The sequence below is a fragment of the Sorex fumeus genome, unplaced genomic scaffold (assembly GCF_029834395.1).
Source record: "Sorex fumeus unplaced genomic scaffold, SorFum_2.1 ptg000265l, whole genome shotgun sequence".
Taxonomy (NCBI): Eukaryota; Metazoa; Chordata; class Mammalia; order Eulipotyphla; family Soricidae; genus Sorex; species Sorex fumeus.
This window is the reverse complement of record NW_026606322.1, coordinates 31,222,423-31,241,814: the sequence shown is the minus strand read 5'-3', so window position 1 is coordinate 31,241,814 and position 19,392 is coordinate 31,222,423. Positions and strand designations below refer to the sequence as shown.

Genomic DNA, 19,392 nt, shown 5'->3' with positions numbered 1-19,392 from the left:
GGAATGTGGGGAAAGGGGGTGCTGGGGATTTTGGTGGTGGAAAATGTGCACTGGTGAAGGGATGGGTGTTTGATGACTATATGATCGAAACTCAAAACATGAAAGCTTTGTTACTGTATCTCACTGTGAAACAATTAAAAAAAAAAGAGCTTAAGATCAACTGCTTTGAGGCTCATATCAGCATGATGAACTAGGTGAACTGGTTATGTTACTGACTTATAAATGAGCCTGAAGAAAATCAGTGTGTCTACGACACACGGTTTATCTATTTGAGAATTTACCTAAAAGACACATATTTCAATTAGGTGTATTACCTTTAATCCTCCACCTACTATTTGGCAGTATTTGAAATTTTATTTTCTACTGTAAAAAAAAATGTTTATCAAACATTTCTGCATTTAATGTGATGAGCTCTGAGGGATTGTCTGAGACAATCTCTGACCATGTTTTCTCCTATTTAATTCACACCGAAGTAGTTGAATAGAACTTTTATTCAAGGAGGTACCTCATTTTGGCTTCTTAATTTATTGAAAAACCCAGTCTTCTACTTTTACGATGTAACATTAACCAGAATGCACACATCATCACAATTCCTTGTCTCTCAAATTTTTGGATACCTACTTTTCAATAAAACTCAGATTCAAGGATCAATAATTATGAATGGTGATTAAGAACTAATATAGACACCTTTATTTCCCTAGATATTAAAAATTCCAGTCCTAGTCAACTACTTAAGAACTACTTAAGATTTCCATACCAGCATGTTTTACAGAATTGTGTCTATTAGGTGGTAACATGTTACAGAGTTACGCTGAGCACTTTATGAGGCACAAATATTTTAAAAACATTTCATCATGAAATATTAGCTACTGTCAACACTGTCCTCCCATTGTTCACCGATTTGCTCCAGCAGGCCCAGTAACGTCTGCATTTTAAGACTTGTTGTTACTGTGTTTGGCATATTGAATACATCACAGGTAGCTTAACAGGCTTTGCCGTGTGTGCAAGATACTCTCAGTAGCTTGCCACATTCTCTGAGAGGGGCAGAGGAATCGAGCCCAGCTCAGTCAAGGCTGGTTGCGTGCAAGGCAAACGCCTTACCGCTGTGCTATAGCTCCAGCAAATAATTTCCCTTTATCAAGCTCATAGAATTAATGACTTTCATGCTTCTAATTTTAAGATCCTGTGGTTCATTTTTGCAACTGTACTCCCTGAACATTTTCATTTGTCCTTTCTGTAGGTGATAAAACCCCCCATACAAAATTTTCTGCCCCAGGTTTGGCATTATTCCAAGGGCATCAGCTTATTTTTGTCTCATTCGACCTTCATCTAAATTTTCATTATTGTATTTGTCTCAGATAGTAATATATGTATTGTGCAAATCTCGAGAATATTTCATAACAAGACATGTTATAGTTATAAGAATGAAAAAAACGAACAAGCAAATGATGGAGAATGTGAGAAAATATAAATTACAACTTCATTGTGTGCAGGGAGACAGAAAGATCAGATGCTACTCAAAACCCCGAAGTTAATTTGAAAGATTCTTTTCTATGATGCAAAAAACACAACAGAGTTCAGGAAGAGGACAACAAACATTTGAGTAATTGTTTACTGCTTTGCTTTTAGGAAGAACTCATTACTGATATGTTTTTACTAAGTATATGCTAAATCTACCTCACTGTGTCTGACAGAGGCATGGAGACAGAACCTCAGAGTTAAATTTTGTAGACTGCCTTTCACCTTTATCCGTGATAGATTGAGAGGAAATGTTAGGTGTTAATATGGGTTCCTCATGTGTATATGCATTTAGCCTCACCTAGGGTAAGGCTGACTTTAACCCTTCCAATTAAATGCTAGTACATATTACTGATTCTAAATTGTTATGTCCCAGTTATTTGGGATTTTTAAAATTCTTTTTCCTAAGTATTCATTCATTATATCTACGTAGCTATAAGCTTACCAGAAATATGCAGACAATACAATGCAGAAAAGCAAAATAAGATAAAAGATATAAAGCTTAACACATCTGCGTTAAAGTTTCCCTATTGTTATTTTCCTCATATCTTTTCCTAGATGTTTTTCCCAGTAACTATCACAGACTACACCTCACCTTCAGTTCTCATCTCTACTCTTCCTCAGCCCTTTTCTAAAGGGTTCAGTCCCCAGATCAACATGTTCCTCTGGGTCGTCACAATACAGTGACGTTCCCAGTACTGAGTGAAGAGAAAAGACACCAGGTGTGGCCCCAGAACCAACCAAGTTAGGGATGTAGTTCAGCTGCAAGAGCACAGAAGCAGGTCCTGGTTCTTCGCTATCCAGCAGCACAAATAAAACAAACAACTGACAACCCAACAAATAACAAAGTAGCTTTTCTAGAAAGTACCTCTAGATTCAAAGAAAATACAGCAATTCCTGTGTGGTCTTTACATTCTGAAACTTTTATGCATTTTATTGCTTGATAACTTCTTATTCATTTAAGCACATATGTTTAACAACTTGCAAATGGATTGTTTGATAAAAACAAAGCCGTAAGAAAAATAGTGCAAAGTTCAGTTATGTGCTGTGACTATGGCAAGGCCCAACACGTTTCCTTTGGAAACTTCCGTTTTCTCGAGAACCCAGAAGAAAACTGGATATTACAATCTTGGAAGATAACTCCTGATCGCAAGCACTTTAGTTTTCATTTCTTTACACAACTGTACTATCTCTTGCCAACAGTGTGAATGTGTCCAGTAAACAACCTGAGGTTCAAATCTGTTCTGAGAACAAAAGTAACACATACTGCTCAGAATTTAAAAGCTTTGGTCGCGATTCCTAATTTATTTTTCTGATATTAAGTACAATAACATCATTGGTTTGCTATTTGTTTTTGGTCAAACTGGTATCAAACCCATGTTTGACATACATGACATAAGGTATGTATTCTGTTAGTAAGCCACATTCCTGACCCTTAACTACAGTAATACTTTCTACATCATAGAAACATCATAGATAGGACATCAGGATCCAACTTCAGTTCATGCTTTACTGAATTTGTAACCTAACATTCAACAGATGAAGATTTTAAAAAAGAAAACCCTTTAAAATTGTAATTGAATCCTCATAATTAAAAAAAAAAACTCTTAATTTTCACCATCCTTTCATGAAGTGCTTTGTTGTCTCTGAGAATTAAGTATTGATTTTTTTAAAGGCATATTTAGACAACTTTGCTATGAAAAGGAATTTGTGCAAATAGTTTTCTTTAAAGTGTTCAGAAATCAGCAGTCATTGCCTCTAACAGAGTATGTTATGATACTTGAATCAATATTCAAAGTTAAATTATGTTTAATTAAGTACAAAAAGGCATATAATAGTTGGAAATCTCAATGTTAATGGATAGAAATAGCTATTTCTGCTTTTCTACTAACTCACTGCACTTCTAAACAGAATTCTCACATTTTCTCAATGACTGCTTTAATAGTGTATTTCTTTAATGATTTTCATGATTTTTCACTGACATGCAAACATTTATTTTAATGATACCATTAGAAAAACTTTACGTTGCTGTATAAACTTGATTGTTTTCCTACATCTGATACAATTAGCTATATGTCTTTTCTGATTGCAGAAGAGGCAGGAACAATAGCCACAGAAGAAATCTTCAAATGTACTGAGACTTTCTCAGTTTTATTTTTAGAGTTCCTAGCACTCTATACATACCGAAAAGGTAATAGAAATGTTTCATATACTCCACAATCAGTAGATGAGAAATTTTATTAATGCAAGGTACATTAGTAAAAATTAAAATGTTGAAAATAAAATGTCTTTATCCAAATGGCCTTTGCTTTTTACCTAATGTCCTTTTTCTCTTCTAGGATTCCATTCAGAAATAGTATATTTAGGAAGGTTTTTTGGTTTTTTGATACTCTGTACTTTTCCCCTCATACCAGAGCCTGGCAAGCTACCATGGTGCATTTGATATGCCAAAAACAGTAACAATAACGGGTCTCATTGCCCTGACCCTGAAAGACCCTCCAATACAGCAGAGTTGGGAAAGACGAGTAAGGAGAGGCTGCTAAAATCTCAGGGCTGGGACGAATGGAGACATTACTGGTGCCCACTTGAGTAAATCGATGAACAATGGGATGACAGTGATACAGTGAAACAATGATTCGTTGTAACAACTTAACACTCTTCATGTGTGATGAGTTCTCACACTTTGTGTTTTATAACATTTATTCTTTAGGAAAATACTATTTAGGTATTTTTTTAGAATGCACATTAACATTTTCTGATGACTTTCTTGTAGTTAGAATGAGGATCTAATTTTTATTTATTTTTTATCTATTTTTGTTTTTTATTAGTGAAATACCAGTTGTAGACTAACATATTTTTGCGTTTGGGTTTAAGTTATATGATGAGGATCTGATTTTTATTAGGGAAACCACATAGAAAAAGAGTCATCTTCTTACCATCATATCAAAGGTAAATATCACCAATATGATTTATCGCTGATGATACTGACCTTTATCAAATGTTTTTTTTTTCATTAGGAGATTTGTTAGCACCCTTATTTATTGATTATGCTTTACTGATATATATCAATATGCATTTTTGGATATATATGTTATTCTCTGGTTTAGAATAAGGTACTACTATTTTAAATTTTTGTTGTAAATTCGTTCTGTCTTTGGCCATTGCCATTAATAGACTAGAACTAAGTGGCTGTGTAAACTTTAATATATTCTCATGTAGTTTTTTAGTACTTACTTTACTCTTTTGACATTATGAAATGTTCTAGGATCATCTTATTTTCTTGTTTATTTTCTTCTCCAGTCTCCAAATGTGCCATTTCTTTAAGGGAACCCAGGCAACCAGTATGCTTATTTATAGTGATACATCCTTGTTTATAGTCTCTTTCAGCTGATGTAACTAGTGTATTAATATAACCTATTTATGAGTTGAATTTTAATCAATGAAATTTAACCTCATTTAATGTAATAAGTGTACATTTTAATATGATTTTTACAATTATTAAGGAAAATAATAAGCAATAATTGTCATTGTGCACATTGACAATTGATGACAATAAAAATCACCGAAGTTTTATTAAATGGAGTGAACACATAATTATAGCACACAGATCTGCATGGTTGCAGTCCTAAAGAATCATTACTCAGTGAAAACTTTAAAGTGTTGACACATTCTTCAATTTTTTTTTGCCATCTTGTTCATTTCCCCAAGTCAGGAGAATAGTCAACTATTCATTTCTCAAAATATGTAAAATGGGTTGCATTTTTTAATCTTTTTCATCATCTAGTGTGCAAAATAATATGTTAATAATTTAGTGAATTAAAAAATGCTGTAGGGTCAGAAGAATAGTACAACATATAGAGAGTTTAGTTTGCATACTACAACAAGGGTTCAATCCACACTATCAGGAGTAATTCCTGAGCACAGAGCATCACTGGGTGCGCTCCATCCCTCTCTCAAAAAAAAAAGGTATAAAAGAAAAAATAAAGAATATGTTTCATTGTACAGTGTTTCTGTGAGATAGATCTAACATAGATCTACAGGATAGACAGGAATTCTTGGGTTTCATAAATATGTAAACACAACATTAAACAAAATTCAATATTATGTTATTTAAAATTTAAATATGAATATAAACAAGAGTTATATATTTTCCAAGGGACTTAGAAAACATATATATATGTATATATGCATACACACACATATATGCACACATATAATTGGATTTGTGATAGCACAGGGTAGGGCGTTTGCCTTGCACACAGCTGACCCAGTCAACCCGAATTCGATATCTCCGTCCCTCTCAGGGAGCCCGGGAAGCTACCAAGAGTATCTTGCCCACATGGCAAAGCCTGGCAAGCTACCCGTGTTATATTTTGATATGCCAAACACAGTAACAAGTCTCACAATGTTACTGGGCCCACTCGAGCAAATCGATGAACAATGGGAGGAAAGTGACAGTGACAGTGATAATTGGATTTGGGATGATAAGAAATAGTCCTAGCTGTGCACTCAGGAGTAATTCTTGGTGAGCTTGGGGAAGCATGTGGTATGCCAGGGATTGAACTTGTGCCAGCTACATGCAAAAAAGGTTCCCTATCTGCTATATGACCTCTATGGTCCCTAAATATTTAATTTTTGGTAGACACAACTAACTTAAATACAAAATAAAATATATTCTCATTAATTTTAAGGGGTTTCCTCTGTGTATAGCCTTACTTTTCAATTGGCTATTACTACTAAAACTATAGTACTGGTTCCATAAGATTGGTCATTTTTCTAATTTGACATGACAGCTTTATCTCACTAGTAAATCAAGACAAGCAACCAATAAAGTTAACATAACTGACATATATTCCTTTTAGTCTGAAATTCATTTCTTTTTTTTCTAAATCTCCACCTCTGAATAATACTATTTCCTTATGGAAATTTACCGCTGGAAAAAATAATACATGCATACAAAATAAATAAGTATATTTATCTTTAAATATATGTAGATCTTTCAGTTAACAAAACTTATGGACTTGAAAAATATACTATAAATCTGATGTATTGCTTCTATTTAAAACAATGTTAAAAATTAAGTTTAGTAAAAACAAAATCAGGAAAACAGTAATACCACATTTTAGCTAATAAAAATGATTAACTTTAGAATAAGTAATGTGATTTTATAAATATTTTCTATATATTAGAGAAAAAATGAATATCTAAGCATTTTCTTTTTCTCATAAACATTTCGAAAAAATTTAAAAGTAGGATGTGCCCAAAATTCAGACGAAACTGAAGAAACTGTGCCCATGTGAGTTTTGATACATATGTAAAAATTTCAATGGTTTTATTGGCCAATGTTTCTTCAAATATATTCTAGGGAATAAGAGTTTGGTGGGGGAGGAGGCGAGGAGGATAGTACAATAGGCAAGGCACTTGCACACAGTCAACTGGGGTTAGATCCCCAGCAATACATATGATCCCCCCAAGCCACCAGGGTTGAACCTTGAGTGGAGAGCCAGGAGTAAGCCCTGAGCACTGCCAGGTATGGTCCAAAAACTAAAAAAGAAGAATAAAAGTTCATTAATATATGTGATGCAAGTAAGTGTCCTTATATAACTAAAATGTGGGGAACACTAGATGAAACAAAGCAAACTGTTTGTGCAGAATTCAAGTCTTTAATAGACAAACTGTCACTGTCACTGTCCTCCCATTGTTCATCAATTTGCTCAAGCGGGCCCAGTAACATCTCCTTTGTGAGACTTGTTGTTACTGTGTTTGGCATATCAAATACATCATGGCGAGCTTGCCAGGCTTTGCCATACAGGAGAAATACTCTTGGTAGCTTGCCGGGCTCTCCAAGAGGGGTGGAGGAATTGAACCCATGTCAGTTGGCCGCGTGCAAAGCAAGCATCCTACTGCTGTGCTTTCACTCCAGTCAACAACAAGTCTCACAATGGAGATGTTACTGGTGCCCGCTCGAGCAAATTGATGAACAACGGGATGACAGTGCTAAGTGCTATGTTTGCTAAGAATTAGGAAGTAAGGCTTCAGATCACAAGGCTTTCTCTCCCAGAAGGGAGAATTATGACGCCCGCCACAGTCATGTCACTGGAACCCGAGCCAGGCTGTTTCACTCGGTGCACTACAGAAGGAGGTGGGTGAGAACCCTTCCTGCCCCAAGGGACCCAGTCCCAGCAGCTGAAAAAATCCACTATCCAATAGCCGCCCAACTCAAAGCCCTTCCACACATGCTAGGGCAGAGCCTCACGTACGAGTGAACTTATTCCTGGACTGCAGGGCACAAATGCATCATAAGACACTGCCTACATTCTCCAAGAGTACCACACCACATTTGATGGGGTTCAAATACTAGGCAACCAATCATAGAAGTAAATATATGTATATGTATATATATATATATATGTATATTTATATTTTCAGATATATACATGGAAGTTCACATCACTCAACATTTAACAAGGCCCTTACCAAAATAGAGTAATCTTACCACTATTTCCTCTATGAAAACTTTTTTGTAGCATTTTCAGTTTTTTTCATAACAAACAGGACAAAATATATTATTCCAGTTGTTTTGGGACAGGAATTGGGGCTTGGGATGGAAACATCCCAAATATGGTGGTGGTAAGGTGTAATGGTGGTGGGATTGGTGTTTGAATATCAAATGCAATCAAATATTGTAGCGATAGCACAGCAGGTAGGGAATTTGCCTTGCATGCGGCTGACCCAGCTGACCTGAGTTCTATTCCTCTGCCCTTCTCAGAGAGCCGGCAAACTACTGAGAGTATCTCATCCGCAAGACTAGACTGGCAAGCTACTCATGACGTATTTGATATGCCAAACACAGTAACAAGTCTCACGGTGTTACTGGGCCCGCTCGAGCAAATCGATGAACAATAGGAGGACAGTGCTACAGTGATACCTTATAAAATAAATTAATAAAAAAAAAAGTGAAGCTTCTCTTCTAACTGGATTGCTTTCCTTTAAACTTCTTCGGGACAAATTCAAGAATTCAATGAAAATACCAATTTTCCTCTTTGCTAATTGCCTAAAATGGACTCAAATATGAATCACACTAACTTTATGCTGTTATCCCTAATCACTAAATTGATTACTTTTACACTTGATTCTGGCATTGTTAGAACTATTATGTAACTGCATACACAATTCCATGCATCATACTTCAAAACTAAACCCACGGATTTGTAACAATTTCTAACATTTCTACTAATTAGCTCTTGGGTGGAGAATACCACCAAGTCACAATATTTTCAATGAAAATAGTCCTACACTGTACTGAAAATGTAGCTACAGTTCAGGTCTATAGAGTGGAAGCATTAGACAGCCATCAATATTTAAAATCCCGGACAGAAGCAATAGTACAGTTGGCAATGTGCTCTCCTTGCCATTGCTGACCGGAGTTCAATCCCCAGCACCCATCTGATCCGCAACCAGGAGTGATCTCTGAGCACAGAGCTGGGAGTAAGCCATGAGAATTGCAGGATGTGCCCCCCCATTTAAATAAGTATTAAATATTAACGTGGTTTATGCAGGTCCAATAATAAGTCCAAACATTTGTTTTCTTGCATAAATATGTAACTATTACCCAGGTGCTCCCTTTTATGCGTTAGCAGGTACTTCTTTCCAGATTTTTTAAGGGACAGTTGTGATTCTCAAGTTAATGTGAGAACCAACTTGTGCTCTCAGGGTGAATCTACCTTAGGTTGACCCAATATCCTAAACAAACACAATAGTTTGTACCCCAGGATTGACAGCACAAATTCATCCTGGAAAAAATCTTCATGTATCTAGGTTCTTGAATCTATTTCAAGTTAATTATAGAATTGATATGATAAATATATGTTAAAAGATTAACAGACCATTTTCTACTATGTGGAATCAACAAATAAAATATATCTTCACTAAAGGTCTAGTGAAAATCTTTAGCGATAATAGGCATATGAATACATGCCATGGGGCTGGAGCGATAGCACAGCGGGTAGGGCGTTTGCCTTGCATGTGGCCAACCCGGGTTCAATTCCCAGCATCGCATTTGGTGCCCTGAGCACCACCAGGAGTAATTCCTGAGTGCAAAGCAGGAGTAACCCCTATGCATTGCCGGATGTGACCCCCACCAAAAAAAAAAAGCAAGAAAAAAAAAGTACACGCCATAATATAAGCTTACAAGGGACAAATAAAGTTCATTCATTTTTCCACTGTGGCACATTTTGCATCTAGAAATATGCTGACTCACAGTAGATGAAATTAAGGATGTAATAAATATTTGTTGAGGAAAACAGATAGTCACAGGATGAAAGAGTTGAATAATTAAAGAATAAAGTTTTAAGTTTGTATAAACTTAAGCAAAAAATGACAAATATATAATAAATGTTATTTTGATTTTTTTCTGAGCCTTTAGAGTTAAGTATTCAAAAAAACTCTACAACCAAGTTATGTCATCAGATTAACATGAAATGCATTTGGATCTCTTAAAAAAATAAAAGCTTTTGGACAATGCTGTTATTTTAACATTCCACACGATTTATTTTAATGTTCCCAATATTTTCTTTGAATGCTATAGCTATACCTATTTTAAAATGCAACTAAATATATTTAGCTTGTGCCTTGCTTGTAGATAGCGAGTACTAGTTTATTTAATCCTCTCTTGTGAAATAAGAAAGGTAGATATCACTACTGTTAGTTCACAGATGAAAAGACTTGTATCCAGAAATACTAAATGTCTTTTAAAAATACCACATGAAGTCCACAGATCAAGAAAATGTCAGTGATCAAAAAACTAAAAGGAAAAAATGTGAAAATGAAATCATAAAACAATTATAATGTGACAAGTGTATTCATATAGTGCTCAAAGCCCAGTCATATTCTACTTCATACATTTACCAATAACATGGTAAAGTTAGAATTGCTTTTAATTAGAATGTTCAGATGCAAAGCAAAAAGCCTGGTGAGACTGAATTACAATCGCTTAGACGCCAATTTTAATAGATCTTGAAGGAGGCATCAAAAATCCATGCTTTATGACAACGAATTATGTCCAAGAAAACAACTGTTTATTACTTAAATCTTAATCCTATGCTAAACCAACATCTCTATGGCAATGTATGTTGAAAAATGATAAAAATATAATATGTACATCTCTTCTACTGTTACTTTTATTATTAGGAATTAATCTATCCAAGAAATGGAATATGTGCATAGAATTGATTCTCTCAACACACTTTATTTGGGGAGTGGGGGAGGGGGCAGCACACCTTGAGAGGTTCAGAGATCACTCCAGCAGGCTTGAGGGACTATATGGGGTGGCAGGGATTGAACCCACACTGGTTCTGTGCAAGTCAAGAAAGAGCCTTACCTTAGATACTCTTGCTTAAACACCCACAATGCACACTTAAAAAAATCTTTTTTGGCTTTCTTTATCGGTGGATGGATCACATACAACAATACTCAGGGGTTACTCCAGACTCTGTACTCAGAAATTACCCCTGATGGTGTTTGGGTAACCACAGCCTAGGACTGAACCCAGGTTGGCCGTGTGCAGGGCAAATGCCCTATCAGCCATACAAATCTATGGCACCAATACACACTGCCTTAATAGTGAGGGATCGCCATCCTGACACAGGTCACCCAAATCCTGCTTATTAGTTATAGGTTGATTAGCATACACAGTTTTGTGGCATGAATTGGTTGTTCATGTGCTACGGTTTATGGGTAGGAAGGAGTGAACTCAATATCCACTGAAAAATCCCCAGCTGCCAACAATACTTCTCTCCCATGAAGCCTGCTTGGGAATATGACATTAAAACGTTTCAACATTATAGCAGTAATCTTTAAATATCTCCATCTTACAGGATCCACCTCATGTTTTAAACTATGGCATAAGATAATAAACTGCAACAGAAATTCATAGTATGTGTGAAAACCCTGCAAAGATGCCTTACCATGAGGACTTTAATGCCCACTGTGCATGAATTTTAATCAAAATTAATACCTGACACTCACTTTCCTCAATTGCTGAAGTTTAAGCAGAGATTCTGCCAAGAGAAGTGAACCAGTTATAACTGCATTCAATTAATTCAAGTACCTTCTCTCTATAAGCACAGTGGCCTGGCATTTATGCTGTAGTTTGCATCAAGATACTCTGTTACTAGAAAGCATGCAAGCTAATAATCAAAGGCTTCTTTTTGTTGCCTGTGGCTTGCTGGAAAGAGGAAAGGGGAAATAAGAGATGAAAGACAATGCATTTTCACTTCTTATCTCCACAGACATGTGCGCGCGCCTGCGCGCGCACACACACACACACACACACACACTCACTTTCTGAGTCTTGGATGCTTTAACAGTTTAAAGTCCAATGTTAGACTTGACTGGCATAAATTCACCCCAAAGAGCAGTTTTCTTCTAAGCTAAAACTAATTTCTGCAGTACTGAAATGTTGATTCAAAGGAAGTGTGTGGTCTGGGATATGGCTCAAATGGTAAAACACATAGATGCACATGCCAGATCCTGAGTTTGAATTTAGACACTACCTGCCCCTTTAGCACCGCTAGAGGTAGCCCCAGCAACCCCCAAGCACTGACTGGAGTCCCCCTTAATTAGGAAATGACCCTGCTCCTCAGGTGTGACGACCTGGCTTATTCTGCAGAAGAACTAAGACATTTGTACTGCGGATAAACACCAACAAACCTCACAATCTCACTTTGTGCATTTTGACTCCCATTCTTAAAAAGGAAATCTTGTTTTCTTATTGCACACCTTTAAGACCAGTGAGTCATTTTCTTGGATTGCCCTTTGAAAACTACTTTTAAAAGGATTGATGTGAGGGGACTAGAGAGATCAGACAGCACATACCTTGCATGCAGGCTGACCTGGGTTCTACCCCCAGCATCTATGTGGTCTCCCAAGCCCTGACTAGGAGTGATTCCTGAGCAGAGTCTGGAATAAGCACCACACATCATGGGGTGTGTCCCCATACCCCCCAAATCCAAATAGAAAACAATAAAAGGCTGAATGTGATGACACAGAGCTTTTGGAATAGTCCAATGAAGAGGTATGTCCTAAAACCTTTCCCATCCCTATCTTTTAGATGTGGAAGATCAGAGAATGCTGCCTTACATTTGTTGGGACAAGAATAATGGGATGGGACCGAAACTATTAGTTTGTTTGGATTCATACGTCTTTTTTGTTTTGTGTTTTGGGGCCACACCTAGTGAGGGCTCAAAGGCTACTTCCAGCTGTGCATGCTTCCAGAGGTGTCCAATGGACCAAGGAATGCTAGGAATTGAACCCAGGTCTCCGACAGGGAAAGCCTGCTTGTCAGTCTATTGAACTACCCTCTCTCTCCTAGGTCTGTCTCTATTTAAATGTATAAAACAGAAACAAAACAGCCATCAGGTGCCTAGGCACTGGAAATTGGGGTGCCCACTCCACTATCTTCTAATCCCACTTGCCAGGCGAAGAGTCTTTGAACACTGCCAATTTCACAGTCTTTAAAAACCAAGTAGGCAGATTGTTGTATTTCATCCAGGAGCCATTAAGCCCCTGTGTAAGAAATTACAAACATGTATGTTAAACCCAAACAAATGTGTGCTACTCTTGGTACATCAGTGGGGTAGAGTACAATCTTCTCACATTTTCCTCTTATGGTGGTGGGAAGGTACATGGTGGTGGGATTGGTGTTTGAATATTAAATGTAATGAACTATTGTGAAAACTTTATAAAAATAAAATAAAACAAGCGGGCACGTTCCGAGACAAGAACTAGATTCCCACATGGACCCTCTAATTGCAGGACAAAACGTGTTTATTTGGGGGCAGAGGGGGCTGCGGCGCTGTTACAGTGGCACAGAATCGAGCATTGTGGCTTGCCAGGTGTGAGCAAGAGGTCTTTGGCACCTTCCTCCAGGGGATACTAGAAGGCTAAGTCCCCCTGTGGTCTCAGGGGCCCACCTGTGGCTCTCTCGGACTCTATTAAGCAGTGCAACGGGATGGTGAAGATCAAGCAAAAACAAGCGGGGGAACTCAGATGGAGTTTACCTTGAGTGACACTCCCAAAGAAGTCCAAGAGTCTTTTCAACCTCTCAAAAACCGCTTAGAAGTCCTAGCTCAGTACCTCGTCCACCCAGCCTGGCTGGTAGTTTGCTGTGAAGGCAGGTCCATGAGTCCATTCTCTAGCAGAGTCCTGAGGCCCCCACTGTCTTCATCTTATGCCCTCTTTAAGTGCCCCTCCCCCTCCCCGCTTCCCCTCATTCCTACCTTCCAGGTCTTCTGGGAACTAAGTGCCCCTGGCAGGCAGGTACCTTGGCTGGGACCCGGTGGAGCTCAATCAGGCATGTGGGGGGGAGGCTGAGTGGGAAGCAAGAGAGGATCTGGGGCTCAAGGGGGCTGACTTGACCCCTTCCCTGAACGTGGATGCTAAAAGTCAGGTGCGGACTTGGCAGCCCCCAGAACTGGAACCTGCTCTGGGGCAAACCCAACACACGCATGAGAACTTGGAGGCTCAAGCGCGGGGAAATCCCTGTGATCCCCGTATTTTAACCTGGTAGATGTGGGGCTTTGCCTAGCAGGACCTAGACTACTACGAGGTTCCAGGTGTACGTGTGTAGGGGGTGCAGGGGGCATAAGAGCTGCGCATCCTGAGACTCCAAAGCCCATTCAAACACTGGGAGGATCGACCCGACGCCCCGCAGGAGGCTGCTGGGACTCCGACCAGCGATCCTGGAGCCCGGGTTAAAAAACCCGCCAAGCGGACGGTCGTGGGGAAGCCCGAGAGGGAGGCAGTGACGCGGGTTCCCCTTGGCCGCAGGCTCCGGTGCGCGCCCACCTCCAGCATCCCGGGGCTGCTGCCCTGGACCCGTTGCGCGCCCGTGTGCCAGCCCGTGCCAGACCGCGGGGAGCCCTCCGTGGTCCCCCCCCGTTACCCCTTCCCCTCAAAAAAAACCCCACACCGCAGCCAGCCTGGAGCGCTCCCCCGGGGCTCACTCACCGATCCTGAGTACTTGCGGGGCGGTGCGGGGGATGAGGTGGCAGAGGAAATAGAGGAGCGCCCAGCTGGTGTCCCTGGTCCAGAGCCCGGGCCGGGCGCCGAGTGGGCGACGCTCCATCCTCAGCGCTTCTAATTCCTGCCGAGCCCGAGAGGCAGCGGGCTCGGCCCGGGTCCCCGCCTCATCCTCCCGGGGCCGCTCCGCGTCTGCACCCGCCGCGGGGCTGCCTCGGGGGCTCCGGGCATCGGCCGCTTCAGCCCCTCACAGCCGCTCCTTCTCCTCTTCCTCCTCCTCTTCCTCCCAGGGCCGCACGCCGCGGGGGGGATCGCGCGCTCCGGCTCCCCCGGTGGGGTGGGCTGAGGTCGGGGGGGGGGGGGGGCGGGCGTGCAAAGCCACCGAGGAAAGTTGCGGCTCCAAATGTGCGGGAACGTCTCCCTCCTGCGTCCTTGGGTCAGATGCAAAAAAAAAAAAAAAAGTGGGGGGCAGGTGGAAAGAAGGACCGCGAGCGAAGGAGGGCACCGCGGGTGCGGGCGGAGGAGGAGGGAGCAGCGGGGAGGGGGGCGGGGCGGGGGAGTTGGGTGCGGGGAGGTTCCGAGCCGGCCCGAGGGGCTCGGGCAGGTTCTCGGGGAACTGAGCCCCGCTTCTGCTCGCCTCAACCCTCGCTTTCCTCCTCCCCTCGCGGCCCCACCCTTTGTTGACCGCCCTCCCCAGCCCCGCCACCCAGCCACACGCACTCACGCGCTCGCGTCCGCCCTCTCCCTCAACTTTGCGCCGTGGAAAAGTCCGTGGACTGTTGCATCCCGAATTCGGAGAAAATCCGTACCGGTTCGTGCTCAGAGCAGAAGCAGCTCCGGGTGCCGGCGGGCGCGTACCAGAGGGGCTGCCTTGGAGGGGTCACGGGTCAGGGGGGCCAATGAAAGCCCAATTGCCTTCTCCAAGGCACGGTTTCAGAGAAGAGCGAAGAGGTCCTCTTGCAACTCCTAGAGGAAGAGGAGGGGGAGGGGGAGTGGAGAGGAAGAGGAGGAAGAGGAGGACGGGGGGGGGGGGGAGGAGGAGGAGGAGGAGGAGGAGGAAGAGGAAGAGAACTAAGGATGCTAGCCCTCCTGCTCTCAGAATTGAGAGGCTTCTTTCCTATTCAGTCCCAAGACAATCTCTAGTAAATTGCTCCCATTTACACGTGCAGAGCTGGGAAAGGGCAGCTTTCAGCTCTGCTCCTTCTCTTGATTTCTTTTGACTGTCACATTTGAACAGGACAGAAAGGCTATTTTAGCAATGTAGGTTTCGAAGACTATTTCTCTGGAGAAGGCCAAGGACACCTCCCTCGGGAAATCATCAGCAGTTGATCATTTTGGGCTTAATTTTCTTGGAGCTTGGTGGAGAAGGTCCTGTATCAACGTTTGCTAGCTCTGTGCTCGGATTCATAGAGGTTTTTAAAAAAATGTTTTTCTAAGTATGGGTTTAGGGGGAGGGGAAGAGGGCTAAACTGAATCCCGTTATCTTAAAACAGGTCCACAGATACACGGGTTCCACCGAGATACACAGTTCCACCAAGAAATCTAATATTTATTTTAAGACATGAACATTCAACTCATGCTTTGATTTAACATATACTGAGTCTCCTGCATGTGGCATTTGACAGCACACTCCTTCCTTTTTTTCACCAGGGACCCTAGAGTGGGTGTATCTTCCATCCTACAAAGGTTATACATTTCACTGCAGGAAGTTAGTCATTTCATAGCCCAAGGCACATGACAAAATTATAAACCTATATCTTTAGAGATTCTTTGGGATGAAAGTTGACCAAACAGACCATATCCACAAAGACGATTCTGTTTGGATCTAGAAACACATTTCATGCTGAATCAGGGTTGATACTGTTAGTCTTAAGTGTGTTGAATCATCTAAGTTAATATTAATTTAGAGAGAAGAAATTAAAATTTAAGAATTTTGGATGGGAGTTATAGAGTAAATTTTATCTCATGATGGGGGGCGGTGGGGAGAGGAAGTTCTAAGTCAGGAAATATCCGCAGTGATCTGATTTGCTCAAGAGTCACTGCTACATCCATTCATTGATCCATTCAATGCATCCTTCTGGAGAGATCCTAATCGTGAAAGTTTGTTTTATGTTGAGTTTTATAAAATGTTCCTTTGTACATGAAAGCAAAGAAAAAAAACTAACCCTATTTAAGAGTTTGAGAAGAATCTTATCAGAAAGAGACATTTCATGACTCGGTGGAATGTTTCTAAGTGATTAGTGTTGATTAAAGCAAGAATCCATACAAAATTCTGCTACAGGACTTACATTTAACTTTTCATACCAGCACCCAGCTCTTGGCATCATTGAGGTGGGAGTGGGGGAGAATGAGGTACCAGGGATTGAATTCGAGGTTTCACACATACTGAGCATGTGCTTAACATCTGAGCTGTCTCCTGGGTCAAAGATTTATTTTTAACCTAAGGATTTGTGTTATGCTTCGCTAGTTTTTTTTGCTGTGTATTTTTTAAATGTATGAATACATTTCAGACCAATAAGGAGGAAGTATTTTATGGCTGGATGTTGAATACCCAAAGTCTGAAATTAGATCAGCTTTGAAAGAGTTTGATTCTTGGTTTGGCTGAATTATTTTGTTGGTGAGGAAGGGAAGGGCATTGCTAGCTGGTGCTCACGTTGTTGCTCAGACAACAAACAGGGCAGGACCAAAGAATGTGATGCTCTTGGTTTCTGTGGTGCCAGGGATTCCCCCAGGCCATGTCTTGGATTCTCAGGGGTTCACCTGAGCTGTAGCCTCTAATGCTAGGTTGGATATGGGGGGTCACATGTGGTTCTGGGATTTACCCTGACATCCCCTGTTCCAGACCCGGATTCTAACTCTGTAGTCTTGGTTCAATGACATTATCTCTAAAGCAATGTCTGCTGATGCTTACTCATACCCCATTTTCCTCTTTTCAGGCACATGGAAGCCCACACCTTTTCAGTTTGGTCATGTGTGGGCTGGAGCGATAGCACAGCGGTAGGACGTTTGCCTTGCACGCAGCCAACATGGCCGACCCGAGTTCGATTCCTCCGCCCCTCTCTGAGAGCCCGACAAGCTACTGAGAGTATCTCTCCTGCACGGCAGAGCCTGGCAAGGTACCTGTGATGTATTCGATATGCCAAACACAGTAACAACAAAGTCTCCAATGGAGATGTTACTGGGCCCGCTTGAGCAAATCGACGAACAACAGGAGGGCCTTTTACCTTTATGGTCATGTGAATACTTTGAGTCACAGAACAACATGAGTGGTCTGAGGCATTTCCGTGTGAACAAGAAAGGAAGTTGAAAGATTTACAGATATCATGTGATCCTCTTGCTTTCCTCTTCTTAAAACTACAAGCTTTCTAGGTCAAGATTTTAACTATCTTAGGGCTGGAAAGATAGTGGGCAAGGTACTTGCTTTGCACGAGACTGGCCTGGGTTCAAGATCTGGCATCCCTCATGGTCTCGCTGAGTGATACCTGAGTGCAAGCCAAAAGTAACCCCAGAGCATCACCACAAACAAAAAAATTAAAGAAACCCAGATCACCAAGTCACCTTTTTGGAAAGGGATTGCTCTGAATAATTTTCAGACCAGTATCCAAAAAGTCAATTTTGTGTTATGATCTTGTGAAATACTGCAATCTGTTACTACAGTGTGACCTAGTCTATTGACATTGAGAGACTTCTAAGACTTGATTCCTTAATCTATTAAATGAAATCATACGGACACTAGGACTAATGGAGGAAGATATCAGCTAAATTTTCTTAAGCCCTGTTTTCATTCAATATATGTTAGTTCATTTGTGATAATTACTTTTTTGTTGTTGTTAAATGGATCCATACTTGCATTTCTGGTTCAGAGAGCAGAAACAAAAATAGTTTGTTTAGTACAAAATGAGTGGACACTTTTCTTTTGATTCATTATATAATAATAGCAATTGGCTTGCTACTTCTTAAGGAAATACTTACTAGTCTTTATTTGTATTTGCTTTGGTCTATGAATGGTTACTTTTGCTTGTTAGAGATCTAGAAATGTCTGATAGTGTTTCTTAAAGGAGATTTCTTAAAGACTATAGGGTGCACAGTTAAATTTTTGCACTCTGCATAACACATTGCAAAGCCTAAAACTTGAATTTATTTCCTTCTTAAAATGCCTCTCTCCATTGCTCATGTACACGAGCTCATGATTTTGAGTTTCTCATGAGCGATCTGCAGCTGCTGTTAATCTGTTTTGTGCATTTTGAAAGGACCAGTGTGTGTGTACATGTGCATTAAGTTATTTTGTTTTTTTTGTTGTTGTTCTACAAATGACAATGTGAATCACTCTTGAATCACATTTTCATAGTGCCCTTAATCATAGGAATGAAAATGTTCACTAGAATGCACACACTATCTTTTCGAGTTCCCCAAATTGAAAACTTAAATTGATACAATGAATGTGCTGAAGGATAAATCAGGGTACTAGGAGATGGTTCCATGGTGAAGTGTCTGCCTTAGAGACAGATCTTAATTCCATCCCCAGCACCACACTAAAAACCAAATGTAGTCCCAATGGCACTCCCAGGTGTGGTTACCAGGGATGTAATAAAACATGCAGTCTCTGGTGTCTCACAGTCAAGTGTGGAAGCACCACACCTAAAGTGTGAAATTCATGGGAGCAGCACAGCTAGCATGTGGAAGCACCACTCCCAAAGCACAATCAAGTGTGTAGCCCCTTGACATCACAACAAAAACTAAGAATCAAGAAAGGAGAAGATATTAAAGCATTGTCGTGGCATGCAGGATGTTGCTTTTTTTTGGGCAGAACTGGTGATATTTCTGACATAACCATCCACTGATGGTGACTTATTT

At 40.6% G+C, this 19,392-nt stretch overlaps 1 protein-coding gene across 4 annotated transcripts in view; it reads right to left on the bottom strand.

Annotated features, from left to right (window-relative positions):
• Positions 1–14,872, bottom strand: part of GRIK1 (glutamate ionotropic receptor kainate type subunit 1) — a 489,681-nt gene extending 474,809 nt beyond the window's left edge. For 3 of the 4 annotated variants that reach the window (XM_056109204.1, XM_056109202.1, XM_056109205.1), the window contains exon 1: positions 14,527–14,871. In XM_056109204.1, coding sequence (XP_055965179.1) covers positions 14,527–14,644 — 118 coding nt within the window. In that variant the 5' untranslated portion in view covers positions 14,645–14,871. Of the gene's footprint in view, positions 1–14,526 lie in introns of all 4 variants that reach the window. The other variant, XM_056109201.1, reaches the window with a different exon arrangement.
• Between the last annotated feature and the right edge of the window lie 4,520 nt (positions 14,873–19,392).